This window comes from Falco naumanni (assembly GCF_017639655.2).
Source record: "Falco naumanni isolate bFalNau1 chromosome 20 unlocalized genomic scaffold, bFalNau1.pat SUPER_20_unloc_1, whole genome shotgun sequence".
NCBI classification, from domain to species: domain Eukaryota; kingdom Metazoa; phylum Chordata; class Aves; order Falconiformes; family Falconidae; genus Falco; species Falco naumanni.
Genome location: NW_024427345.1, coordinates 613,135 through 641,121, shown reverse-complemented (window position 1 = coordinate 641,121; position 27,987 = coordinate 613,135). Strand labels below are relative to the sequence as shown.

Genomic DNA, 27,987 nt, shown 5'->3' with positions numbered 1-27,987 from the left:
GGGCTGGATTTTTTTTAAAAAAAACAAAACAAAACAAAACAAAACCCAACAAACAACAACAACAAACACACACACAAATAAAACAATTATTTTTACAAGAAGCAGACTGGGCCAATATCCACACCAAACTCCTGATCGGCTCCACCAATGTCCATAGGTGCAATATCTACAATGGGCAGGCGCGAGGTCTTCTGCGACCGGTACTCGATGACTGTCTTGCCCCACTTGCCAGTGTGTTTCTGGGCAGGAAAGAAGAGGAGGGGCGTTACGAGATGCTCCCGAGCCCCCCCAAACCAGCAGCAACCTCAGGGGTCGAACCCCAACTCATCGCCTACGTCTTCCCCGCAGGCACCCGCGGACTCACCGTGCAGCCGTCCTCCAGGACGCTGTACGTGAACCTGCTGTTGCCCTCGGCTCTGATCTCCACGTCGTTGGAGCCCTGGATGAGGATGGCCTTCTTCAGGTTGCCTGTCTCCTCGTCCATGTAGGCGATGCTGTTCTTGCAGTGGTAAGTGACGTTCTGGGAGCCCTCGGTGGACAGGAGGCGCAGGAAGGTCATCTGGATGTTGGCGGTGTTGGGAGCCAGGTCCTCATCGCCGTAGCTGAACTGGAGGGAAGAGGCGAGACGGTGAAGCCTACGGGGGTCGCAACAACCCTATTTCCAGCCGCCTTCTGGGGGGGCTTCCAGGCTTCACGTTCCCAGCTGCCTGCAAAAATCCCAGCCCAACTGACCCACCTCCAGGCCTCCAACACAGCCGGTCCCTCCTGTAACATCCATCAGCGTGGACATCCCAGCCCTCCAACTGGACACCCAGCACCTTTCCCCGCTCAACCTCCACTCCCGTTCCCGTTCCAGAGCACCGGCCCGGGGGGACGCTTACGTGGAAACCGCCGTTGATGGTCTCTGCAAACCAGATGTGCTTCTTGTCTTTGGTCTTGCTGGTCCACCAGTTCTTCTTGGGGATGCTGCTGGGGTTGGGGTAGACGCAGGTCTCACCCGTTTCCATGTTGCAGAAAACTTTGATGGCGTCCAAGGTGCAGCCCTGGTTCGGGTCGATCCAGTAGTCTCCTGCGGTGGGGAGGGTGAGCGGTGTGAGAACACGAGGTTTGGGAGGTTGGAGCAAAAGGCATCATGGACCTTGCTGTCCTCCTGGGCTGGGGGGGAGGAGGGGAGGGCAGGAGGCGGGATGGGGGCTCCTACCGCTCTTCCACTCGGGATGGCAGAGCTTGATGTCGCGGCAGGTCCTGGCCGGGTTCTTCTTGGAGCCCTCAGGGCTGCGGATGCTCTCGATCTGGTTGTTGAGGGACTTGAGGGTGGCGTCCACCTCCACGTCGTGCTGCCGGAGGCTGCCGGCGGCCTCGTCCGCCCGCATGTAGCGGATGGGGTCGGGACCCTTCTCCGTCTGACCCAGCCCAGCGAAAGCCGACATGTCGATGCCGGTGCCCGGGGGGCCGGGAGGACCGGGGGGACCCGGGTTTCCAGGAGGACCCTACAGGAGGGAGGAGATGCGATGCTGACGGGCTGTGCTGACAGCTGGACTCCCCCGCCCCACCACTGACAGCGTTTTCACTCACCGCAGGACCCGGTTCGCCGCTTCGTCCGCGGGGGCCGGGGGGACCGATGGGGCCGGGCATGCCGTTGGAGCCGTCTTTGCCGGAGGGGCCAACGGGGCCAGGGGGACCCTAGGAGAGACCCCCATGGGGGGGGGGGGGTCAGGTCGTGGCAAGGTGGCAGGGACGGTGCTGGGGAGCTGCTGGCTCCTGCCATCGGCCAGCGAGGCCGGCGGCGGGGCTCGAGGACGGGGGTGCCTCCTTCTCCTCCCATCCCCAGGTGCCACGGGCGGGACGTACCCTGGGACCGGAGGGACCCGCGGGGCCAGCAGCGCCTTGGTCTCCAGAAGGACCCTAAGGAGGAAGCGAAGGTGGGTGGTCACAGCTCCGCGGCCGGCGTCGGGGGGCGGTCAGCCCTAGCAAAGCCTTTGCCGGGGCTTGGGGCTCTGCCCGCAGCCGCAGCCCCCCGGAAGGAGCCGCATCCAGCTCTGCGGTGAGATGCTGGGGGGGGGGGGCTGAGTGCTGGAGTCCCAAAAATAACACTTACGGGTGGTCCGGGAAGACCCTGCAGCCCGGTGAAGCCACGGTGGCCCTTCAGCCCTCTCTCTCCAGCCTCTCCCGTCTCACCCTTGTCACCACGAGGCCCCTGGGGACCCTGGAAGGGGGGAAGGGGACGTGCTGGGCTCAGGGTGGCAGACCCCTGCCCAACAAGCCCCAGGACCCCGTGCGCTGCGCTGGGGACGCTCCGACAGACCCAGCATTGCTCACCGGCATGCCTCGAGCGCCAGCAGGACCGGAGGGACCCATGGGACCCTGTGCACCCTGCAGAGAGAAAAGAGGGGAGTCAAAAGGAGCGCAGGGTGCTGGGGGGGGGGGCGCCCTGTGCCTTTGGGGGTGCCCGTACCGCCCCGCCGCCTGCCAGCTGCCCTGCTCGCAGCACCGGGGACCAGCAGCTGCGGCGCCGAACAGCATCTTTAAATACTCTCAGGTGGAGCATCAGCACCGAGTAACGACCCTTGCAAACAAACCGGCCCGGTTAAGGCTCCCGGTGCCAACGGCTCCCCGGGCAGCGCCTGTGCGCAGGCAGAGCCTGAACGGGGCTCCTGGTGCTCATGAATCCCGGGGAAGATGCTCGGCGCCGGTAACGGCACTCAAGGCGCCACCAAATTAGCGACAGCAGCTAACGGCACCTGCCTGGCTCTCCCAATTACTCCGAGTAGCTAATTGCTCCTGGAGGGGCTCTGCTATTTCTTCATTTATCTGCGCTCAGGGTGGTTCCTGTCTCCCCTAACAAGACCTCAAACCCAACGAGCCGTCTCCCTCGCCCATGCGCCGGCACTCACCGTCTCGCCTCTGTCTCCTTGTTTCCCAGTGGGACCGACGGGGCCGGGAGCGCCGGGGGCACCGGGAGCGCCGGGGGCACCCACGGGACCGGTCTCGCCACGATCACCCTGTGCCGAGACAAGGGGGTGGTGAGACCCACGGGGGGGGTTGGCCAGATGAGGGGGCGCACAGACAGCGAGCGCCGGGGGAGGTGCGTGGGCACGCTCACCTTCACGCCGGCCGCGCCGTCCCTGCCCGGGGGTCCGTCAGAGCCAGGGTTACCCTGGGAGAAGGGGAGAAATGAAGTCTTGACCTTCGGAGGGAGCAGGGCACACACGACCCCCCCTCTCAAAGCAAAAACCGCCAGTGAAAAGGTGCCGGCGATTGCCAGGAGCCGAGTTAAGTGCCAGGCGCCCCAGCCACGGGACCAGCGATGCCCAGCGCTGCCGTCGGGGTCACACTGGGACCCGGCGTCCCACCTACCTCGCGCCCAGGTTCACCGGCGGGACCCGTCAGACCGGGGGGACCCACAGGGCCGGGGGGCCCTCGGTCACCTGCAGAGCCGGGTGCTCCTTGTTTTCCAGGTTCGCCCTAACGAAGGGAGAAGACAACAGGCGTGAGTGAGGGGTCCCAGCGCATCCCTTCACCCGGCAGCAGCCGCGCTTTAAGGTTCCCAGACCCCTGTGCCCACCTCACCCCAGTTATCGCCCAGCCCCGACGCCACCGGCATCCTGGTGGCTTTGCAAAACCCCAAACTGCACCCAGGACGGGGGTCCCTGGGGCGCCTGACCTGCACCTGGGGGGCTGCCGTCCCCGTGAGCAGCTCGTTGCAGCCCCCGAGCTGCCCCCCGTGCTTCAAAGCTCCCAACCTCAGGGTGCTGAGCTCGGGGAAGGCAAACGGCCGCCCCGACAGCCCGCGGAGGGGCACCGGGAGGGCTGAGCCTGGGGGTCCCGACTCACCGAGGGTCCCGGCAGCCCCGGGAAGCCTCTCTCGCCGCGCTGTCCGGGCAGACCGACGATGCCACGCTGTCCTGCCAAGCCCTGGGGACCTGGGGGACCATCAGGACCCTGCGGGGAGGCAGAGGTGGGGTCAGACCCACGGGGGGGTGGCACAGCACTGGAGGAGCGTGGAGGGAGGTGACCCCCAGAACACGTACGGCGGGGCCGTCCTCGCCGGGTTCGCCCTTCTCGCCAGGGGGACCGGCGGGGCCTTGGAGACCGGGGTCACCAGCACGGCCCGGGGGACCAGCGTCGCCACGAGCACCCTTGGGACCATCTTTGCCAGCGGAGCCGGGGGGGCCGGGGGGGCCTGGGTTACCCTGCGGGGGGACAAGACGGGGTTAGTGCAAACGGGGGTGGCTCCTCCACCTTCATCGCCCGCATCCTGGTGCCACCCGGCGCTCCGGGGCTTGAAGACCCCCAGAGAAGCCCCTTTTAGGGGCTGGTGAGCTGCTGGGGGCTGTTAGCGGGGACCCTCCGCTGCTTGGCCCCGGCACAACCAGCATCTTCTGAGCCCCCAGCCCCGGGGCTGAGCAATCCCGGCTGCTCCTGGGTGATCCCAGCTGCCCCCCAAGCAACTCCAGCTGCCCTCCAAGGGATCCCAGCTGCCCCCGAGTGATTTTGGCTTCTCCCCAGTGATCCAGTTGCTCCCAGGTGATCCCAGCTGCCCATGAATGATCCCGGCTGCTTCCCAGTGATCCCAACTGCGCCCCCAAGCAATTCCAGCTGCCCTCTAAGTGATCCCAGCTGCCCCCGAGCGATCCTGGCTTCTCCCCAGTGATCCCAGCTGCCCCCGAGCGATCCTGGCTGCCCCCCAACTCACGTTAGGGCCAGGTGGTCCCACGCGGCCGGCAGCGCCGGGGAATCCAGTGGCTCCCTGCGGAAGGAGAGGGGAAAGGCGGCTCAGATGCTGCCCCGCTCCCTCCAGTGCCCCCTCCCGCATCCCACCCCCCCATACTCACAGGGGGGCCCTGAGCACCCCGGGCTCCTTTGGGACCAGTTACACCAGTTGGACCCTGGGGAAAGGAGTAAAACGGGTTAGAAACACGGCGGGGGGGCTGCAACCTGCTCCAGGCGATGCCCCAGATTGCTCAGGGATTGGGACCCCCGCGGGGTTCATCCCCCTTTGGGGGGGTCCCGACTGTACCCACCTGTGGGCCGGGTGCGCCGGAGGGACCTTGGGGACCCGGAGCGCCAGCGTCACCCTTCTGGCCGGGCTCTCCTTGCTCGCCTTTGGCACCAGGTTGCCCGTCGGCACCCTGCGGGGAGCAGCGGCCGTGAGCGGGCTGTGCCGCCGCTGGACCCGTGCTGGGGGGGCGCGGGGCCAAATACTCACCGGGGGTCCGGCAAATCCGGCGGGACCGGGGGCACCAGGCTCACCGCGCTCGCCCTGTGGGGGAGGTGGGAGTTAAATGGGGGGACAGGGGGAGCAAGGCCAGCGGGGGCACCGCCGGCACCCGGGGGGCTGCAGGGGTGGCACTTACGGGGGCACCACGGGCACCGGCAGCACCGGATGGACCAGGAGGTCCCGATTCACCCTGGAAAAGGAAGGATGGAGAGTTGGGGGGTGTCCACGGAACCCCCCTCGGTTGGGAGCAGCCAAGGGGCTCCCCGGGCTCTCACCTTCTCGCCGTTGGGGCCAGCGGGGCCAGGGGGACCGATGGGACCTGTCAGACCCTACAGAGGAGACAGATGAGGATGAAGCCACCATGAGCATCCCCCTCCGGCCACCCCACACCCATCGTGTCCCCGTGGTCCCACTTACACGTGCGCCGTCCTTTCCAGGGGCTCCCTCAGGGCCCTTCTCTCCGACGTCTCCCTGCAAGGCGAGACGGAGGTGGTGTGAGCCGAGCTGAGCCCTGACACCGCTCAGGACACCTCCAGCACCCATCACTTACCCGGTCCCCCTTGGGACCAGCAATGCCGGCGGCTCCTCTCTCACCGGGCATCCCCTGCAGCCCCGGGGGGCCCTGGGCGCCGTTGGGGCCAGCTGGTCCGGTGGCACCCTAAAGCAGAGTGAAGGTGCAGTTATTGGGGTGCCAGTGTGACCCCCAGTGTCACAGCTTCGCTGGTGGCACTGAGCCACGGAGCCGTGTCCCTCCTTGTCACCCACCTTGGGTCCGTCAGTGCCCGGTGTGCCGGGGAGCCCACGGGGACCTTGCAGCCCTTGGGCGCCAGGAGAGCCACGCTCACCGGGGAAGCCGCGTTCGCCCTGGGGTGGGGGGAACAGCGTTAGGACGAGGCCACGGTGAGGGTCACAATGTCCCCTGCATGGGTGTCCCCAGGGACAGTGGGCACAGCACCCATCCCACACTGCCCGGAGGGGACTGGGATGTACTGGGAGAAGAGGGGACGGGCTGCAGCAGAGGCTGAGCCACCAGGACTGGGGCAGGCGACGGCCCTGGGTGAGGGCAGCCAGGCCCTGCCAACCACCTTGAGCCCCCCAAACCCCCCCCACAGGACAGGGAGAGGCGTCCTGTCCCTGCGGCCGGGAGGACAGGTGACACTTACTCTGGGACCAACGAGACCGGGGGCACCAGCTTCTCCAGGAACACCCTGTGGCGGAGGGAAAGAGTTGGGGGTCAGCCCCAGGGGCCGCTGGGGTCCTGACCCCCCTGTTGCAGCTGGAGGATGCCCGAGAGGAGGGAAATATGGGGTCTCACCTGATCTCCGGGTTTGCCGCTCTCTCCAGGGGGACCTGGTGGCCCGGGCAGCCCCTGGGAGGGGAAAGCAGCGGCGTGAGCACGGCAGCAGCGAGACCCCCAGGGATGGGGACTCAGGGTCACCCACGAGCATCACCCCCACCCTGGCACCACAAACCGCCCCCCATGTGCTCACCTGGAAGCCGGAGGGGCCGGGGGCTCCTTGCTCTCCCCTCTCGCCCGCGGGACCCTGTGGGAAGGACGGTGGTGAAGGACCCCGTGGGCTTCCCCCACCCCAGGGTTCTGGGCAGAGCCAGAATCACGGGGGGAATCTGCTGCGAGGGCTGGAGGGCTCCATCCCAGCAGACCTGGCTTATCCTTTGCCCAGACCCAGGGGGGCTACAACCCCCGACACCCCCCCCCCATCACCAAATTTCAAGTGGGTTTTGGCTCTGGGGGAACCAGGCTGGACACTCACGGCAGGTCCTGGGGGGCCGGCAGCTCCCGTCTCGCCGTCCTTGCCGGGAAGACCCTACGGAGGAGAAAACCCACCGCTGAGCACCAGGCGCGACGCTGCCGACCCCGCTTCACCCTCCGGCCCCCGTGCCTCAGTTTCCCCACTTGGAGCCTGCAGGTGCGGCCCCAAGGTGGGCTTTTGGGGGGGTGGCAAGAGAGGGAAAACAACTCACCCGCAGCCCCGGGGCGCCGGGCAGCCCCTTCTCGCCGGCTTTTCCAGGCTCGCCCTAGAAAGAGGGGGGAGGGGGTGGCAGTGGGCCCCGTGCCCAGGCTGCAGCCCCGTTTCGGCTACAAACTGGCCCATACTCACGTTAGCACCCTTGGGACCAGGGAAACCCATCACGCCAGGCTGGCCTCGAGCACCCTGCGGGCCGGGGGGGCCAGGGCGGCCGTCCTCGCCGGGAGCACCCTGCGGGGAGGGGGACATCAGCGGGGGCTGCGCCATCCCCCAGCCCCCCGACCCCCTGTGCAGCATCACTTACCGTTGGGCCAACTTTGCCTTGAGGACCAGCGTCGCCTGGGCGGCCGGTGAGACCCTGCGGTGGAGGGAAGCAATGGGGGGCTGTGGGGGCCAGCACCGAGGTGGGGGGTGCTGGGCACCCCATCCTGCTTGGCTCTCAGCCCCTGCTCTGGGCCTGGGGCTCACAGAGGAGGCGCAGAGGGGTCTGCCTAACCCCCTGCCCGTGGTGGTGAACCCCAAAGAGCACCTTTGCTAACCCCAAATGCACCTTCGCTAACCCCAAAGAGCATCGTAATTAGCACCAAGTAAGTATCTTAACCCCAAGGAGCATCTTCACTAACCCTAAATCCATCTTAACTAACCCTGAGGAACTTAATTAGCACCAAGGAGCATCTTTGCTAATCCCAGATTGCACCTTCAGTAACCCCACAAGCATCTTTGATAAACGCAAAGAGCATCTTAACGAGCAAAGAGCATCTTAACTAACCCCAAGGAACTTCATTTGCACCGAAGCCCAACTGAACCAACCCCAAAGAGCATCCTAATGCCAAAGAGCATCTTGGCCAACCCCAAAAGCACCTTAACCAGCCCCAAAAGCAGTTTATTGTCCCCAAAAGCACCTTGTCGACCCCAAAAGAGTCCTAACTAACCCCAAAAGCACCTTGTCGACCCCACAGAGCCTCCCTGCTGCTCCCACCAGCATCCCCGCTGTGCCTGTGTGGTCCAGCCCCATTCGAGCCCCCCCCCCCCGGTGCAGCAGGGAGCCCCCCGAGCAGCCCCCCTGTGCCCCCGCAGGGGTGTCTCACCCTGGCTCCGGGCAGCCCAGGCTCGCCAGGGCGGCCGGGGTCACCGGTGGCTCCCTTGGGACCTGCGAGGCCAGCGGGGCCGCGCTCGCCTGGAGCACCCTGTGCGGGGTGGGAGGGGGGAGAAGGGGTGAGTCTGGGGGTTCAGGGGGGCATCACCCCCCTGGGTCCCCCCCACCCCATGACCCCGACGTCCCACCTTGGGTCCAGCCAGCCCGTCCTGCCCGGGGAAGCCGCGATTGCCAGGAGCACCCTGCGGAGGAAGAGGAGGAGGAGGAGTGAAGTGGGGGGAGGTTTTGGGGGGCAGCACCTCACTGGGGGGTGCAGGGGGGGCCACACACCCTCTCTCCAGGTGGTCCCACGGGGCCAGCAGCACCGGGTTCACCGCGGGCTCCTCGCTTGCCTTCCTCACCAGCCGGCCCGGGGGCACCTTGGGGTCCCGCGGGTCCCTGAGGATGAGGAAGAAAAGGGGTCACCAGGAGCCTTCTCCCCCTGCACCCCGGGGGAGCCCTGCCTGCATCCTCTGCCCCCCCCCCAAACCACAGACCCCAGGGGTGCCGGGCGAGCCCCTCGCCGTGCCACGTGTCCCGCTGGCGCCGGGGACCGGCGGGGATCCGGCCCCGCACATTGAGGCTGGTTAATGAAGCGAGGGGGGAATGTCGGGGGGGGGGGGGCGGGGGGGGGGGGGGGCCGAACACAGCGGCTATTGTTCCCCCGCGGGAGGGGGGATGCTGCCCCTCGAGGGGCCTCGTTAGGGGAAGAGGTTCGTTAGACGCCAACGAGACGCTCCGGCCCCGGTGGGGAGCGAGGGGCCACGGGACCCCCGGCGGCCGGGGGCGCTGGATGTGGCCCCCCAGGACTCACCGTCTCGCCCTTGGGTCCCTGCTCGCCTTTGAAGCCCGCGATGCCGGGTTCTCCCTGGGGGGAGGGAGAGGGTGCTGGGGGACGGGGCCGCAGTGTCCCCACAGCTGTCCCCGTCCCTGGGCCCTGCCCCATCCCTCCGTCCGCCACCTTGTTGTCCCCACCCCTGTCCCCATCCCCACCCCTGTCGCCAACCCAGCCTTATCCTCACCTTCATTCCTGTCCCCATCCCTGTCCCCATCCTGTCACCTTCCCCTGTCCCCACTCCACCCCTGTCCCCACCCCTGTCCCCATCCCCTTTCCTGTCCCCCATTCCTGATCCCAACCTCAACCCTATCCCTGTTCCCAAGCCTCTCCCCATCCCTCTCCTCACCCCCCGCCCAGCCCTCTCACCTGTCCCTGTCCCCGTCCCATTCCCATCCCCACCCTCACAGCATCCCCATCCCGTCTCCGTTCCCTTCCCTGTCCCCATCCTCACCTCATCCCACCTCCATCCCATCCCTGTCCCCATCCCCATCTCATCTTGTCCCCCTCCCATCCCTGTCCCCATCCTCATCCCCATCCCATCTCCATCCTGTCCCCATCCCCATCCCGTCCCCATCCCGTCCCAGGTGGCCCCTCTGGGGACCAGGACAGGGTGACGCAGGAGCCACCCAAGGGTGACAGGGAGGGGACCTGCAAGGCTGGGAGAAGGGGCGTGGCCTGTGGTTGAATGGGCGTGGTCAGTGGGAACAGGCGTGGCATGTGGTAGTGGGCGGGGCACATCTGGTTCCCATCTGGGGGGCTCTCCAGGGTCTTACCGTCTGTCCCTTGGGTCCCAGCGGGCCGGTGGCACCCTGGGGTCCGGGTGGGCCGCGGGGTCCGGGGAAGCCTGGAGCGCCAGCGATGCCGGGGGCACCCTGCGGGCAGCCAGCCACCATCAGGGGGGCACGGTACCCAGCGTCCCCATGTCCCCTCCCGCCTCCCCCAGCATCCTCTGTGTCCCCCAGCATCCCCAGAGTGTCCCCCAGCATCCCACATCCCCCAGCATCCCCAGTGTCCCCCAGCATCCCCCCAGTGCCCACCAGCATCCCACATCCCCAGTGTCCCCCAGCGTCCCCCAGCATCCCTCCAGTGTCTCCCAGCATCCCACATCCCCCAGCATCCTCAGTGTCCCCCAGCATCCCCCCAGTGCCCACCAGCATCCCACATCCCCCGTGTCCCCCAGCGTCCCCCAGTGTCCCCCAGCATCCCTCCAGTGTCCCCCAGCATGCCCTATCCCTCAGTATCCCCACAGTACTCCCCAGCATCCCGCACCCCCAGTGTCCCCCAGCATCCCCCCAGTGCCCACCAGCATCCCACATCCCCCGTGTCCCCCAGCATCCCCAGTGTCCCCCAGCATCCCCCCAGTGCCCACCAGCATCCCACATCCCCCGTGTCCCGCAGCATCCCGCATCCCCCGTCATCCCATGTCCCCCAGCACGCCCCCCATATCCCCCAGCATCCCTGCATCCCTCCACATCCCCCAGCATCTCCCAGCATCCCGCATCCTCCGATCCCCCAGCATCCTCCCCACATCCTGGTGTCCCCATGTCAGGGTCCCCATGTGTCCCGAAGTGTCCCCAGATGCCAGCTCCTCCCCGCCCCACCCCAGCCCCCTCCCAAGCCACAGCCCCCCGGGGCTGGGGACCCCGTCCCCCAACACTCACCGCCGAGCCCTTGGCGCCGGGGATGCCGTCGGTCCCTGGGTTGCCCTAGAGGGAGACGGTGCTGAGCCCGGCTCTGCACCCCCAGCCTCAGTTCCCCTTGCGGGGGGGTCTGGAGGGGTAGAGGGTCCGCAGCCCCCCTGTCCCTCAGTTTCCCCACGGCCACGCAGAGGATGACCCGCTGCCCCCCTGCTCACAGCATCAGCCCCATCCCTGTGGCTCCCAGGCCCAGGGACAGGCAGGACAACAAGCCACCCTGGGGGTGTCACAGCAAGTGACAGCACTTACGGGGGCGCCAGCAGGGCCGGGGGAGCCGGGGGTCCCGGATTCACCGCGGGGTCCCTGGGCACCCTCGGGACCTCGCGCGCCGGTGGGACCAGCTTCACCCTGAGGGACGAAAAACGGGGTGAGGGGGTGCAGCCGGCGCTGTGCCTCAGTTTCCCCTGCTGGGAGCAGCCCCCCCCCCCTTACCTTCGAGCCGGGGGCGCCGGGGAAGCCGGGGGCTCCGGCTGGGCCGACAGGTCCCTGGGGGCGAGAGGGGGGTGAGGATCTGCCTGGCTCTGGGGGGTCCCAGGGGACCCCCCTGTCCCCCACGGGGTGACACAGGGTCCGGCAGCCCGTTACTCACCGGGGGTCCAGCTGGGCCAGGGAGGCCATCGTTGCCACGAGCACCCTGGGGGGAGACGGTGACAAGACGTCATGGGGGGCACTGTGGGGGGCTGGGGACCCCCCTGCCACCGCGGTGCCACCAGGGACCCAGGCAGCGTCACACTCACCGCAGCGCCGGAGGGGCCGGGACGTCCTCTCTCTCCGGGCAGCCCGCGGGGACCCTGGGGGGACACAGAAGCGCGTTGGGCTCCGTCTTGCCCGGTGGGGGGGTGGGGGTGGGCGACATCCCCCCGCCTCAGTTTGCCCCTTCCCCAGCCCAAAGACTCACCATGGGGCCAGGGGAGCCGTTCTCGCCGGGGGAGCCGGATTCACCCTGCGGGGAAGGGCAGAGGGTGAGTCCCGGGGTGAGCACCCCGACACCGCGGGGATGGGCACCCCGACACTGCGGGGATGGGCACCCCGACAGCCCCGACACCGCGGGGATGGGCACCCCGACACCGCGGGGATGGTCCCCCAATGCCACGGGGATGGGCACCCCGACACCACGGGGATGGGCACCCCGATGCCACGGGGATGGGCACCCCGACACCGCGGGGATGGGCACCCCGACACTGTGGGGATGGGCACCCCGACACTGCGGGGATGGGCACCCCGACAGCCCCGACACCACGGGGATGGGCACCCCGACACTGCGGGGATGGGCACCCCGACAGCCCCGACACCGCGGGGATGGGCACCCCGACACCGCGGGGATGGGCACCCCGACAGCCCCGACACCACGGGGATGGGCACCCCGACACTGCGGGGATGGGCACCCCGACAGCCCCGACACCGCGGGGATGGGCACCCCGACACCGCGGGGATGGGCACCCCGACAGCCCCGACACCACGGGGATGGGCATCCCGACACCGCGGGGATGGTCCCCCGATGCCACGGGGATGGTCACCCTGACACCGTGCGGATGCGCACCCCGACGCCGCGGGGATGGGCACCCCAATGCCATGGGGATGGGCACCCCGACACCGCGGGGATGGGCACCCCGACAGCCCCGACACCGCGGGGATGGGCACCCCGACAGCCCCGACACCACGGGGATGGGCACCCCGACACCGTGGGGATGGTCCCCCAATGCCACGGGGATGGGCACCCCGACACCACGGGGATGGGCACCCCGACAGCCCCGACACCGCGGGGATGGGCACCCCGACACCGCGGGGATGGGCACCCCGACAGCCCCGACACCACGGGGATGGGCACCCCGACACCGCGGGGATGGTCCCCCGATGCCACGGGGATGGTCACCCTGACACCGTGCGGATGCGCACCCCGACGCCGTGGGGATGGGCACCCCAATGCCATGGGGATGGGCACCCTGACACCGCGGGGATGGTCCCCCGATGCCACGGGGATGGGCACCCCGACACCAGGGGCATGGTCACCTGGCCAGCCCTGATGCCACAGGGAAGGTCACCCCAACAGCCCCGACACCACGGGGATGGTCACTGGCCAGCCCTGACGCCACGGTGGTGGTCACCGGGCCAGCTGCAATGCCACAGGGATGGTCACCCCACCAGCCCTGATGCCGTGGGGACTGTCACCCCCCCAGCCTCGATGCCACAGAGATGGTCACCTCCCCCAGCCCCGACGCCACGGGGATGGTCGCCCACCACCTACCTTGGCTCCAGGAGCCCCTGCCTCTCCTTTGGCACCGTCAAGGCCGGGGTAACCCTGGGGACAAAGAGATGGGGGGGGGGGTCACCCTCCGTGCCACCGGGTGATGGGGACACTGGGGGTGCAAGGAGGGGGACACGCACTCACCCGGTGGCCTTTCACTCCAGGGAGACCGGGCGTCCCGGGGAAGCCACGAGCACCCTGTGAGCGTGCGGAGAAAAGCGGGTTGGGGGCGAAGGGGTGACACGGGGGTCTCTGCCCCAGGGGCGCCCGATCCAGCCTGGCGCTGCCTTACCTGGGGGCCGGGGGGGCCGCGCTCGCCAGATTTGCCAGGTTTGCCGGTCTCGCCCTGCAGAGAGATGAGATTGGGGGGAAATAAAGTCACCGCCTGGCCGGGGCCACCGCTGCAACGAGCTGCCCGTTCTCAGCCCGAGCGGGAAAGGACTCACGTCATCGCCGGGTTTCCCAGGAGGTCCCGGTGGTCCCCGGGGACCCATCGGACCCTAAAGGGGACAGAGAGGCAGCGGATGAGTGGGAGCTGGTGGCTGGCATGTCCCCGAGCCCGGGGAGGGGGCGGGGGGGACACTCACAGCAGCGCCGGGCTCGCCGGGCTCGCCGGGGTTGCCTTGAAATCCTTGGGGACCCTGGAATAGAGACGGTGGCATCGGTGGGGTGGCGGGGTGCCCACCCAGAGACCCCCGAGCCTGGCGGGGGGTTGGTACTTACGGGAGAGCCGGAGGGTCCGGGGGGGGCCGCGGGGTCCCATGGGGCCCTGGGGGGAGAGACAACAGTGTCACAGGGGGGCCCCCCCCGCCAAACCAGGGGGTCCCCCCAAAATGGGGACAGCCCCCACCCTTGGTGACCCGGTTCCTCCATGTCCCAAGATGCGACCGGCCGCCAGGTCCCCCTGGGGCGTGTGGGGGGTCCCTGGCCCCGGGGGGGTCCCTTACCATGGGTCCCTGCATGACGCCCATCTGCGCGCCTCCAGCCTTCTCGTCGAAGCCGCCCGCCATCTGCGCCGCGAAGTTCTGCGGGGGGAAGGGGGCTGAGCACGCAGCCCACCCCCAAATCCCCTCATCTCACCCCAAACCCCCCGATACTCACCCCACCGAGGCCGGGGGGGCCGGGAGGGCCGGGGGGGCCGGGGGGACCAGGATTTCCAGGGGTGCCGGGTTCCCCATCCCTGCCCCGGGGGCCGGGGGCGCCCTGTGGCGGGGACAGAAAGGGGGGTCACCCATGCAGCGAGCGTGACAGTTCTCTGCAGCGCCCCGCCACTGCCGGGGGGCGGTTTGCCGGGGGTGGGGGCACGCTCTCACCTTCTCCCCCTTCTCGCCACGGTCCCCTCGTTGTCCTTGCTCACCTGCCGGGCCCTGCGAGAGGAGGGGGGGTCAGCTCTCCCCCCAACCCCCCCAAACCCCTCCCACAAATATTCCAACAATGCGCCCGGAGAAACGTGCTCCCACCTGCGGTCCCGGCGGCCCTCGGGGTCCTACAACCTGGGGGGGGGGTAAACAAAAAGGTGATGTGAGACGAGTGTAGGACCCCCCCCCGCCCCCCCATCCAGGCCATCCCTGCAATGGCAGAGCCCCCCGTTTTGGGGGTCCCCCAGCACACCCCCTACACTTACATCTTTAATGTCACCGGGTTCGCCCTTCTGCCCCTGCAAGGCAAAGCATGGGGTGAGCAACAGGGGGGCACATCACCCCCCCCAAATCCCACCCCCCTCCCAGGTGACACCACCCCCCCCCAAGAGATAAACACCCCCCCCCCCCCCCCCCCCCCCCCGCCAGGAAGTGACAACCCCTCCAGGGAGGTGGCAACCCCAGGGCTACTGGCCCCAGGGAGATGTGCAGGGGTCCTGCCTTGACACCCCCCACCCCCCCCATTTGGGGGGAAAACCCTGGGCTGGGAAATCGGGATGGTGGGGGGGGACGACACACATCATCCTCACCTTGGGGCCAGGTTGCCCTGTTGGGAGAAAAAAAAAAAAAAAGAAATAAAGAGAAATTAGAGGGGGGATGGGCTGGGGGGGACACGAGGCACCCCTGTCCCCAGCCTGAGGGATGGTGATGCTCCTGGGGGGGCTGTGGGGCCAAACCGGGGGGCACAGGAGTGTGGGGGCTCCCCCGAAGCAGGGCGGTGGGGTTGGGCAAAGCGGGGTGCAGCATGCGGGATGGGGCCGTGCCGTTTTGGGGGGGAGGCAGCTGGGAGGGTGCTCAACCCTTCACACCCCCCGGAGGGGGCAGGAAAGGGTTAAAAAAGGCAACTTTGGGGGTTTTGGGGGTTTGGGACTTGGGGTTGCAGCTTTTTGGGGGGGGGGGGGGGCAGCGCTTTTCCATCATTCTGGGTGAATTATGGTGGCTTTGGGGACGGAAACATCACCCGAATGTCCCTTTTGCCAGGATGCCCGGGGGGGGGTCCACAGCCACGGTCACCCCCCAGCATCACCCCCAAACCGCTTCTCCAAAAAACACCCCAAAACCATCCGGGCTGCGAATCCCGCTGCCATTTGAGGTGAAAAAATAAAAAAAGAAAAAAAAAACTTTTTTTCACCCTGGGATGAGTTTTTTTGAGGCCCTTTGCGGGGGCCAAGTTGCCTTTCGCCCGGGGTCCCCATGGATGTTCCCCCCGCCCCCCCCCCCCCCACCCCCCAAAGCCCATCCATGGGCGGGTAATTTATTTATTAATGAGAGGAGGGAATAAATAAATTACAACCGCTGGGCTGGTCAGTGGGGCATATGGGGCAGCACTCTCCGAAGGGGATCTCGGGGCTGGGGCAGTCCCGCAGCTCCTCGCAGATGATCTCGTCGCAGAGGACGGTCCCCGTGTCGCACACGCAGATACGGCACGGCTCCGGCTTCCACACGTCCTTATCGCGATAGCTCTGCCCGTCCTGCAGGCAGCTGCCTGCCTCGGCTGCGGGGACAAGGCGGGGGGGGGGGGAGGAACGGGGATGGGGGGCGGGGGGACACGGCCAGGAGGTGGGGATGGCAGCCCCCCACCCACCCACCCCCGTGCGGGAGGGTGGCAGCGGGGGGGACAGCGCCAGGGTGGGATGGGGGGGGTGGCACTGCCAACCCCAGCCGTTCTGTGTGTCCCCCCCCTCCTCGCAGAACCCCCCCCCCTCAGCTTGGGGGACAAGGACAAGCAAGGACTCCTGGAGCAGCAGGGGGGGGGCTCAGCGACGGGGGTCCAGCCTCAAGCAGGGGGGGGTCCCCCTTCCCTGGAACCCTGATGGCACTCGGTGTCCCACTGTCTTGGGGGCACTCAGTGTGTCCCCGTAGCACCCCGCACCTCCAGTGGGACACGGACAGCGTCGCCAGCGTCCCCAGGGTCTGGGGAGGGGGGGAGGGGTGCGGGGGGGCAATGTTCCCAGGCTGTGCCCCAGGGTCCCCCAGATGTGCCCTAGGGTCCCCAGGTGTCCCCAGGAGGTGCCCCTGGGTCCCCAGGCCGCACCCCAGGGTCTCTGGAGGTGCCCCAGGGTCCCCAGAATGTGCCCCAGGGTCCCCAGGTTGTGTGACCCAGGATCCCCAGGAGATGCCCTGGTGTCCCCAGGGTCCCTGGGATGTGCCCTGGTGTTCCCAGGGTCCCCAGGTTGTTCCTCGGTGTCCCCCAGGGTGTACCCCCGGGCTTGACCTCGGTGTCCCCAGACTGTGCCCCCTGTCCTGCACCCCGTGTCCCCAACAGGACGCTGTGTCTCAGGCTGGACCCTGCTGTCCCCAGGCTGCCCTCCATGTCCCTGGGCTGTCCCCCGCTACCCCAGGGTGTACCCCACCTCCCCGGGCTGGCCCCCACTGTCCCCCAGCAGTACCCCAGTGTCCCTGCTGTGCCCCTTGCCCAGCCCAGCTCCCACACCCGAAGCTGTCCCTCACTGTCCCCTCCCTGCAGCCTGCTGTCCCCAAGCTGCACCCCCTGCCCCATCTGTACCCCATGGTCCTAATGCTGTGTGTCCCCCCGACCCAGGCTGTCCCCTCTGTCCCCCTCCATCCCAGGCTGTCCCACCCACTACCCTGAAACTTTCCCCCTCCATCCCACCCCCCTCTATCCCGTGCTGTCCCCCCGTGTCCCCCATCCCATGCTGTCCCCCACCACGACCCAGAAACTTTCCTCTTCCATGCCACTGTCCCCCAGTGTCCCATGCTGTCCCTCTCTGTGCCACACTGTCCCCCAGTGTGTCCCGCAACTCGCACTGTCCCCCCATCACTACCCTGACATGTCCCCCCTGCAGCTCATGCTGTCCCCCCCATCCCATGCTGACCTCCCCCACCACCACCCTGAAACCTTCTCCCCCCACCCCACGCTGTTGTTCCCATCCCATGCTGTCCCCCAGTGTCCCCTTCAACCCACACTGTCCCCCTCCCCAGGCTGTCCCCCCACCCCACTACCCTGAAACTTTCTCCCTCCATCCCACACTGTCCCCCCCATCCCAGGCTGTCCCCCAGTGTCTGCCCCAACCCACGCTGAGCCCCCCACCACTACCCTGAAACTTTCTCCCCCTATCCCACGCTGTCCCCCCAGTGTCTCCCCACCCCAGGCTGCCCCCCCACCACTACCCTGAAACTTTCTCCCTCAACCCACACTGTCCCCCCAACCCCACGCTGTCCCCCAGTGTCCCCCCATCCCAGGCTGTGCCCCCAACTACCCTGAAACTTTCTCCCCCATTCCATGCTGTCCCCCCACCACACGCTGATCCCCAGCGTCCCCCCACCCCAGGCTGACCCCCACCTCACGCTGTCTCCCCATCCCACGCTGTCCCCCAGTGTCCCCCCATCCCAGGCTGCCCCCCCCACCACTACCCTGAAACTTTCTCCCCCCACCCCATGCTGTCCCCAGTGTCCCCCCACCCCAGGGCTGACCCCCAACTACCCTGAAACTTTCTCCCCCATCCCACGCTGTCCCCCAGTGTCCCCCCACCCCAGGCTGCCCCCCCACCACTACCCTGAAACTTTCTCCCTCAACCCACACTGTCCCCCCAACCCCACGCTGTCCCCCAGTGTCCCCCCGCCCCAGGCTGTGCCCCCAACTACCCTGAAACTTTCTCCCCCATTCCATGCTGCCCCCCCACCCCAGGCTGATCCCCACCCCACGCTGTCTCCCCATCCCACGCTGTCCCCCAGTGTCCCCCCCCTCCCATGCTGCCCCCCCACCGCTATCCCGAAACTTTCTCCCTCCATCCCACGCTGTCCCCAGTGTCCCCCCACCCCAGGGCTGACCCCCAACTACCGTGAAACTTTCTCCCCCACCCCACGCTGTCCCCCAGTGTCCCCCCATCCCAGGCTGCCCCCCCACCACTACCCTGAAACTTTCTCTCTCAACCCACACTGTCCCCCCAACCCCACGCTGTCCCCCAGTGTCCCCCCCTCCCATGCTGCCCCCCCACCGCTATCCTGAAACTTTCTCCCTCCATCCCACGCTGTCCCCAGTGACCCCCCATCCCAGGCTGCCCCCCCATCACTACCCCGAAACTTTCCCCCCCCACCCCACGCTGTCCCCCAGTGTGTCCCACCCCCAGGCTGCCCCCCCCAGGCTGCCCCCCCCGCCGCCCCGCTCGGTGCCACGCTGTCCCCCCGCCGTCCCCCGCCGTCCCCCGCCGCGCTGCCCCGCGCCCCCGCCCCGGGGCACTCACGGAGGTCGCGGTCCTGCGCGGCGGCGGGCGGCGGCGGCAGCAGGAGCAGGAGCGGCAGCAGGAGCGGCAGCAGGCGCAGGAGCGGCAGCGGGCGCAGCGGCGGCAGCGGGCGGCCGGGCATGGCGAGGCGGCGGCGCCCCTCACCGTGCGGCGGGCCCAGCAGTGCCCGCGCCGCCCCGCCGCCGCGTATAAGTCCCGGCGCGGCCCCCCGGGCCCTGTAACCCGAGCCGGGCCGGCCCCCCCGACCCTCCTCCGGGACGGCACCGGGCCGGGGAGGGACGGGGCGGGGGGGCGGGGGACGAGGACGGGGCCCTCCACCCCCCCCCCCGCACACCCCCGGCGGCCCCGAGCCCCGGGCCGGTGCGGGGGGCTGCGGCGGTCGGGGTGCGACCGGGGGCTGAGACCCCCCGCCCCATCTCATCCCCGGGTGAGACCCCCCCCCATTCCGTCCCGGGGATCCCGGGGAGTGAGACATCCCCCCCCATCGCATCTCCCAGGAGTGAGACCCCCCCCTCGCCGTCTCCCGGGGACCGCGGGGGTGAGACCCCCATGCCATCCCGGGGGTGAGACCCCCACCATTCCATGCCAGGAGTGAAACACCCCCCCCTCGCCGTCTCCCGGGGACCGCGGGGGTGAGACCCCCATTCCATCCCGGGGGTGAGACAACCCCACCCCCCCCGTCCCATCTCCCGGGGATCCCACGGTGACACCTCCATTCTATCCCAGGGTGAGACCCCCCCCTCCCATCCCATCCCATCCCATCCCATCCCATCCCATCCCATCCCATCCCATCCCATCCCATCCCATCCCATCCCATCCCATCCTCGGGTGAGACACCCCCTTCATTCCATGCCAGGGGTCCCAAGGGGTGAGCCCCCACCCCCCACCCCCAGTCCCATCCAGGGGGTCCCGAGGGGCGAGACCTTCTCTTCATCCCGGGGCTCCCAGCAAGACTGAGCCCCCCCCCATGTCACCCCATCCATGGAGTCCTGGGGGCTGAGACCCCCACACACATTCCTGGGGGTCCCAGACAGCTGAGACCTCCCCCCCCCATCCCACATCCCACCCCAAAGGAGCTGAACCCCCCCCCATCGCATGGCAAGGGTCCCAGGGAGACTGAGATCCCCCCTATCCTGGGGGTCCTGGAGAGGCTCCCGGCAAGACTGAGCCCCCCCATCCCATCCCATCCATGGCATCCTGGAGAGCCCAGGACCCCCACACCCCCCTAAACAGGGGGTGCAAGGAGCAGGGAGGGGCAGGACCCCTTCCAAGCCCCCCTCAGGCTTCCCCCCACCCTAATGAAGGGGTTCAGGAAGATGGGGGAGTCCCTGCACCCCAAGGCAGCGGGGGGGGGCACAGTGGGGTCTTTGCAGTAGGCTTGGGGCAGCACACACACTTCCCAGCTGGGGGCCGAGCTCCAAAGTGGGGGGCTTGGCCCCCCCGGCCACGTGCACACCCCGGCTCTCTGGACCCCCACCAGGGTGGGACTGGGGGTGGGTGAGGTGGCTGTCCTTGGCCAGTGACATCTGGGGTCCAGAGCAAAATGGGGGGGGGGGGGGAGACGGATGACACATCCCAGCCCCGGGCCAGCCCCAGATGGGGAGGGCTCTGGGTGCAGTCAGGTGATGGGGGGGGGGGGTCGTTTAAAAGGGCTTTGCCCCCTGCCCCAGCAGCTCCAGGCTGGTGAGCCCAGGCCCAGCCGCACTCCCCCTGTGCCCCCCCGGCACCTGAAAGGTGGTCCCTGACAAGGGGTCCCCCACAAGGGTGTGTGTCCCCCCCTCTGTCCCCCTTCCACCCACCACTCACAAATACCCCATGGAAATAAATGGGGAGGGGGCTGATATTGGGGGTCTGTGACTGGGACGGGGGGGACTCCATCCTGCCCTGGAGCTGGGGGCTGCAACTGGGCGGGGGGGGGGGGGGGCAGTGCTGCCCCCATCTCCTGATTGGGAAAGGGTGGGCTGAGGCTGGGAAGGGGGGAGTGGGTCGGGATGGGGCTGGGGACAGAGACGGATGGAAGGATGGATGGAGGGATGGACTGAGGGACGGATGGATGGAGGGACGGACGGACGGATGGACAGAGGGACGGATGGATGGAGGGACAGATGGGTGGACAGAGGGACGGATGGATGGACAGAGGGATGGATGGAGGGATGGACGGATGGACAGAGGGACGGATGGATGGAGGGACGGATGGATGGACAGAGAGATGGATGGACAGATGGATGGAGGGATGGACGGATGGACAGAGGGACGGATGGATGGACAGAGGGACGGATGGACAGAGGGACGGATGGATGGAGGGACAGGGTGGACAGAGGGACGGATGGACAGAGGGACGGATGGGTGGACCGAGGGACGGACGGATGGACAGACGGACGGATGGACAGAGGGATGGATGGACAGAGGGACGGATGGACAGAGGGACGGATGGACAGAGGGACGGATGGACAGAGGGACGGATGGATGGACAGACAGACGGATGAAGACAGGGCGGGATGGACCCGGGGGAGGCTGGGGCTGGGGGCGGCCGGGGCGGGAAGGTCGGCACGGAGCCATGGCCGAGCCAACCCCTCGCTCTGCAGCCACGGGGCATCTCCGCTGCAGCTGCCCCCCCACCCCCCCCCCGATCCTTCCCAGCCCCCCAGATCCTCCCCAGCCCCCCAGATCCTCCCCAGCCCCCCGCTGCCCCGGAGCCTCCCGGGAGGCCACGGCGGACAAAGCCCGTGTGTTACCGGTGCTGCCGCGGGGCACCGGCGACTCGGCCAAAAACAACTCCCCAGGCTGTCGCGGGGACACGGCAGCTCCAGCTGACCCTCCCCACCCCACAGTGAGTGAGCCAGACCCCCCCCCAAATCTGCTTTGCACCCCTCTTCCCCCCACCCCCTACCCCCAAAATGCTCTGCAGGTGGTGGGTGACCCCCCCCGGTACTGGTGGGGGGCACTCCTGCTCTGCTCCATGAGCCCCCCCCGTGCCTCAGTTTCCCCAGCTGGTAAGAGGAGCAAAGCCCGTTCGCTGCTGCATCCTGGGGGGGTGCGGGGGGGTCCCACCGCCGAGCAGGTGGAGGAGCCCGTGCTCGGCCCTTGGTGGCGGCCGGCTCTGGCCGGGGATCACACCCGGGAGCGGGGCCAGGACCTGGCTCTGGTCGCTGCTTTCCACTGGAAAACGGGGCTGGGAGTAAATAACAACGCGATGGCTGCCCCCCCCCCCGGCCCCCTCCCCGCTTTTCGGGGGGCCGCCGCCCTCACTGGCAGCTCCGCGGTGCAGCAGAGCCCGGCGATGGATGGAGGGATGGATGGAGGGATGGATGGAGGGATGGATGGAGGGATGGATGGAGGGATGGATGGAGGGATGGATGGAGGGATGGATGGAGCATCCCCCTGCGCCCCGGCTCCGGGTGAGGGGCACAGGGTGGGGGGCACCTTCCTCGGGGTCTCTTTCATCCCCCCCACCCCCCCCACAATAAGTGCCCAAAGGGGCTGAGGCTCCGCGGGTTCCCACCATCCCTGGCAGCCGCTGGTTCTCCCGGCACGGGCGGGTGTTGAGGTGTCACCCAGCCGGGGCAGGTGGCCCAAAATTGGGAATTTTTTAACCCAAACCTCATTGCGTAGCCCTGACCCCCCAAAAAAAACCCTCAACCCCATCGTTTTGATTTTGTCCCCCCTTTTCCGAGTCCCATCTTCAGGCACTTTCCCGGTTTTTCCCCATTTCGGCTCTGGAAAGGCCATCAGGGAAGCGCAGGGAAACATCCAAGTCAGCTCAGGAATTCGTGTGGCGGGAGTGGAAGGAATGAGAGCAGCGGCTTAACTCTGCCCGCCCCGGGGGCTCTGCTGCCACCAGTGCCACCAGCGCCACCACTGCCACCACTGCCACCACTGCCACCAGCGCCACCAGCACTACCACTGCCACCACCACCACCACCCGCCACCAGTGCCACCATCACCACCACCACCAGTGCCACCACTGCCACCATCACCACCACCAGTGCCACCACCGCCACTGCTGCCACCATCACCATCGGCCATGCCATTGCCGCCGGCATCACCACCACAATCGCCACCACTGCACCACTGCCACCACCAGCGCCACCACTGCCACCACAGCACCACTGCCACCACCGCCACCATCACCACCACCATCACCACCACCATCACCACCGCCATCACCACCACAATCGCCACCACTGCACCACTGCCACCACCGGCGCCACCACTGCCACCACAGCACCACTGCCACCACCGCCACCATCACCACCACCATCACCACCGCCATCACCACTGCAAGGCCCGGGATGTCATCGGGCAGGGATGTCTCTTGCCCTGATGCTGCCACCCCAAAGGGATGTCCCCACCCTGGGGATTTGTCCCCACCCTGCTGCCACCCCCGTGGGAGAATGTCCCCATCCTGATGGTGGGTGCTGGGAATGTTGTCACCACCCTGATGGCACCAGCCAGGATGCTCATCTCAGCCTGATGCCACCACTCTGCCTTGGTGGCACCAGCCACTGGGACTGTCCCTACCCTGATACGAGACGTTGTCCCCATCCACTCTCCCTCTCCGGCAGGATTGTCCCCACCTTGATGCCACCAGCTCAGGGGACTGTCCACACCTGGTACCACCATCCGGGGGAGGTGTCCCCCCCATGCCACTGGCCACGGGGACCGTCCCCACCACGATGCCACTGGCCACCAGCATCATCCGCCCCAGCAAAGCCTTGCCCTTCCCCACCCTCACATAGAGCCCTTTACCTGACCCCCCCCGAAGCCCCCCCCCAGGAACCCCCCAAACAGCTGATTCTACCCCCCAAAATAACGACTTTGCTTTTTATTTTCAAACAAGAACTTCAGGCTCAAAACCACCCAGGGTTTTGCCCCGTTTTGCTTCCATTTTGCCCCATTTCTCCCCATTTTTTTGGCAGATCTCCCAAAATACCCTCAATCCCATAAAAATAGCCTCCAAACAGCAGGACCCCCTTGCCTGCCAGCCCCAACCCCCCCTCGGCTGTTTGCTTTATGGGGCAGGCAGGGATGACATCCTCCACCCCCCTTATTTTTTTCTTAAAAAAGAGCATTTTTCAGTAAAAGGGGAAAAAAAATGCCATTTTTCGATGCTGGCACCTCCCATTAACCTCAGACCTTCCCCCAAATATTTCCCCTGGCCGGCATGGGAACGGGGAGCAGAAAGGAGCTTTGTCCCCCCCTCCCTGGCTGTGGCTGTGTCGCCAGAAAAAGGACATTTTTAATTTTTTTTTTTCCTCCTTACTTCTTGTTATTTAATTTTATATTTTTAATATCAGGGTGGGGGGATGCTCGGCTCCTCCAAAATGGGGGTTGAGCCCCAAGTCAGTCCTGGGGGGGAAGGGGGGAGCGGGAAACCCAGCATCCCACCAGCCAAAATTCACTATTTGGGGTGAATTTGCCCCAAAAACCTGGGACTAGGGACATCTGGGAGCAGACGGTGTGACACTGCCAGCTTCAGGCTCAATAAGCACCCAAGACCCCCCCCCCCAATTGAGATCCCAGTTCACCCCCATTCCCCGCCCCCCAGTCCCTTCTCTGCTGGGAATCCACCCTCGGCTGCTTCGGCAGCTGATCCGGGTTCACGATGCTCCCAAAAAGGCCTTTTTCCCCCCATTTTTTTTTTTTTTTTGGAGGGGGGGGGGTCTCACACACAGCCCCTTTGTCCACTGACACCCCCCAGGGAGCTCTTCTGCCCCCGGCCCCCGATGGAAAGGTGGGCAGGGGGCCCCGGGGAGGTGTGGGGGGGGTGGGGGGGTGGGGGGGTGGGGGATGCCGGCATTTTTGTGAGATGATGTCAAACGGTTCCCCCCCGCTCAGGCCCCCCGAAGCCGGCCTCTTCCTCCTCCTCCTCCTCCTCGGGAGGCTGGGATGAAAAGGCGACTCTTTGGGAAGGTAGAGCCGCACAAAGGGCCCCTTTGAGCCTCCGGAGCCGCGGGGGGGGGGGGGGGGGGGGGGGGCGGGGGAACAGCACCATGGCGGGGGTTTGGGGGTTGGGGGTTTTGTGGGGGGAGGGCTGGGGGTCCGGCGTGCTCCGCCTGGGGTGAAGCTGCACCCGAAAAATGAGGAGTTTTGCCCTAAATCGCAGCCACCCAGTCATCCCCCCCCCCCCCCCACCCCCCCCCCCCCGGGCACATCAGCTCCCCAAAAAGTTTGGAGAAGCCTGAAAAAAAAATAAGGGGTGAAGCAACACACACACACACACACACACACACACACCCCAGCACAACCCTTATACGAAACATCAGAGAATCCCCAGGGCAAAACCAGCTTTGGGGCTGGGAAACCCCCAGCACTGGGATATCAAGACACCAAAACCTTCCTGGGCTGGGGGGGGGGGGGGGGGCATTCCCCCACCCCCCACCCCAAAAAATAACAAAAAAAAGAGGGAACAAAGCTGCAGGTGCTGGTGCCAGGGCTGGGGGGCACTGGCGGGCGCACGCCCCTGCTAATGACATCTGATAATTATCCCAAATTAATGAGGGCTGGAAAGCGGCCGGTGGGGCCGGGGGGAGGTTTCGAGGTGTCGCGGGGGGTCGGTGGGGCTGGATAAAACCATCCCGGCCCCGTGGCTTTGGGGCCAAAGCCCCTCGGTTTGGGACAGCTGACGCAAAAAGCGCTATTTTTGTTAATGATGGATGCGGCTTCGATCCTCCGTTATTGGGGTGTAAATAAAAAAAGGGGGGGGGTAGGTTTTTTTGGGGGTATCACCAGCTGCCCCCCCCCCCCCCCCCCACTGCTGGGGATGCTCTGCCACCGCCGTCCCCACTTGTCCGCATCCCTGTCCCCCAACACTGGGACCAAGCGCCCTAAAAATGCAGAATAAAGGTGAAACCCCAGATTTTGGGGGTTCGGGGTCCCCGCAGGCAGAGCCCAACGGCGGCGGTGGCCGGGGGTCAGGATCTGTCCCGGAGGGGCACGGCGGGTGTTTCGGGAGCTATAAATACCGGCCGCGCTGCCCGCCTGCGGTTAAATAAATGGCCAGAAATAGAAACCCCGATTCCGGCCCCGGGGGTCTCCCTCCCGTGCGCTGGATCCGGCCCCGGGGGTCCCACCCCCCTGGGGGCTGCCTCCCCCCAGCGCCCACCTGACCCCCCCGGCTCTCGGTTCGATGGGCCACGGGGGTGGGCTGGGGGGGCTGGCTGAGATACAGGGTCACCGGCCACTGGGGAGGGGGATATATCCCCAACCTCCTGGGAACCCCCGGCTGCTCGGAGCACCCCAAAGCCCACCCCTGCTGCAGCACACACACCCCCCTTTTAGCCACCCCAGACCCCAAATTATCCACCCAAACCCCAAATTACCCATCCCAGACCCCAAATTATCCATCCCAAATATCAAATGATCCACCTCAAACCCCAAAGCATTCATCCCAGACCCCAAATTATCCATCCCAAATCCCAAATTACCCATCCCAGACCCTGAATTACCCACCCCAGGGGGTGCCCCCCAAAAGTCACCCCCAGACCCAGGCGGGGCTGAGCGCTGTTGGGGTACAGCTCCAGCTCTGGGATCGGGGACCCCCCCAAAGCCACTCCAGCTCCTAACTCCGAAGTGCAGGAGGGGATTTCACCCCCTTTTTTCCGGCTGGAGCAAGGAGGGGGGGAGGGAATAGTGAGGGATTCAGCATCCTTTGATGTCAGGTTTCTCCCCCCCCCCCCCCCCCCCCCCAAAAAAAAAAGGCCACCTATTTGGGGTGGCAGGGAGCCAGAGCCCCGAGTGCTCCCCGCGGCGTCCTGCAGCCGGCACAAAGCCACCCTCTGTGTCCCCGGCCGGAGGATGCCGGAAAATAAAAAAAAAAAAAAATGGGAAAGAAAAAAAAATTAAATAAATCAGAAAAAAAAAAAAATTCCAACAAAAACCCCCTAAAAGCCACGTTTCTGACGGGGGCCGGCTCGAGGGTCCCGCGGCTTGAACGGAGACCGGGCTCGGGGTGGGATGGGGCTGGGGGGGCTGGGGGGGTTGTTGGGTTTTGGTTTTTTTTGGAAAAAGAGCGGAAAAATAGCAGCAGGGTCGTGCTGCCTAATGAGGCGGCGGGAGTGGAGGGATTAGCGGGGTGGGGGGGTTTGGGGGGACCCCTGGGCAGGGCCCCTCGTTAGGAGAAATTACGATCAGGAGTGTCGTGGAGTGTGCAGCCCCCCCGGGAACTGGCCGCTTTGGGGAGCAAGAATTGGCGGGGGGGGGGGGGGGGGGGCGCGTCTGGGGGGACAGGGACAAGGAGAGGGGCTGTGTCCTCATCCCTGGCCCCCCCCAGCTGGTGGCAGATGGGGGGCAAGAGGGGAAACTGAGTCAGGGCTCAGCCCGCAGTGGGGCTGGGGTCCTGTGGGCTGAGCGGGGGTCGCTGGCCGGGCCCAATCCTGCCCGGCTCTGAGCTGCGCAGGCCCCCGGCTGCAGCGGGGAGGGGGGGGCATTTGGGGAGCCCACGCTGGGAGGGGAGCCCCAGAGCTCCCCCCCAAAGCAGATCCAGCACCCCAGGAAATCAGAGATGGGGGGACAACCGGGGTGTCAGGATTAACCCTTGGCCAGGTCCCTAAATGCCCAGAATTGCACCCAAAGCTGCGTCCCCCCCACATCGGCGCGGGGGGGGGGGGGACGGGGACCCCAACAGCACCCAGAGCTCGGATGGGAACCCCCTCCCCAGCCACCGTCGGGGCTCGTGGGCCAGCGACCCCCAGCGCACACCCCCCTGCTTTTGGGGTGCAGGGGCTGGAGCCCAGGGATGTGTGGGTCCCCCCCCGCCCCCCCCCCCCCCGGCACAAGGGCGCCTGTGTCCGCACACACCGTAAATCTGGGGCTCGGGGTCTCGCCTCATTATCCCGCGGCAGCGGCTGGACCGAGTTTACCCAACAATGCGGATGCCAATCGCAACACGCGGCCGCTGCAGCCACAAAGGGCAGTTTTGTCCCAAACGGCTTCTCCCCCCGCCCCCCCCCCCCTCCCTTTTTTATTTTTTATTTTTTTTTTATAGCAGCCCTGATGGAATTCAGCATGGAAGGGGTGGGAAATGGACCGACGCTCGTCACCGGGTCACCTTCTGCGCCCAGGGGGATGCGCTTTGCCGGTGGGATTTGGGGTGAGGGGTTTGCGGTGGGATGCCCGGGGGAGGGTCTCCTGGGGTGGGAAGACCCCCGGGATGCCCGGCCCGCCGTGTCCACGCTTGGGCATCAAAACGCCCGGCGCTGCCTCCTCCCTGGTCCTTCAACCATCCATACGGACATTGAG

The 27,987-nt window shown here is 66.9% G+C and overlaps 1 protein-coding gene across 1 annotated transcript; it reads right to left on the bottom strand.

Moving 5' to 3' along the window:
• Positions 1 to 21: 21 nt before the first annotated feature.
• Positions 22 to 18,976, bottom strand: COL2A1 (collagen type II alpha 1 chain). The gene is given in 55 exon segments (XM_040581162.1): positions 22 to 239; positions 365 to 607; positions 882 to 1,069; positions 1,202 to 1,490; positions 1,576 to 1,683; positions 1,852 to 1,905; positions 2,099 to 2,206; positions 2,320 to 2,373; positions 2,895 to 3,002; positions 3,104 to 3,157; positions 3,358 to 3,465; positions 3,835 to 3,942; positions 4,032 to 4,193; positions 4,697 to 4,750; positions 4,836 to 4,889; positions 5,025 to 5,132; positions 5,210 to 5,263; positions 5,358 to 5,411; positions 5,497 to 5,550; positions 5,639 to 5,692; positions 5,772 to 5,879; positions 5,987 to 6,085; positions 6,385 to 6,429; positions 6,537 to 6,590; positions 6,712 to 6,765; positions 6,994 to 7,047; positions 7,205 to 7,258; positions 7,342 to 7,440; positions 7,514 to 7,567; positions 8,298 to 8,396; positions 8,494 to 8,547; positions 8,636 to 8,743; positions 9,159 to 9,212; positions 9,956 to 10,054; positions 10,844 to 10,888; positions 11,129 to 11,227; positions 11,312 to 11,365; positions 11,469 to 11,513; positions 11,617 to 11,670; positions 11,778 to 11,822; positions 13,125 to 13,178; positions 13,269 to 13,322; positions 13,417 to 13,470; positions 13,571 to 13,624; positions 13,712 to 13,765; positions 13,848 to 13,871; positions 13,873 to 13,893; positions 14,072 to 14,149; positions 14,226 to 14,327; positions 14,438 to 14,491; positions 14,585 to 14,617; positions 14,749 to 14,781; positions 15,073 to 15,089; positions 15,837 to 16,037; positions 18,748 to 18,976. Coding segments are annotated over 55 exon segments (4,494 nt in total). The 5' UTR covers positions 18,869 to 18,976; the 3' UTR covers positions 22 to 92.
• Between the last annotated feature and the right edge of the window lie 9,011 nt (positions 18,977 to 27,987).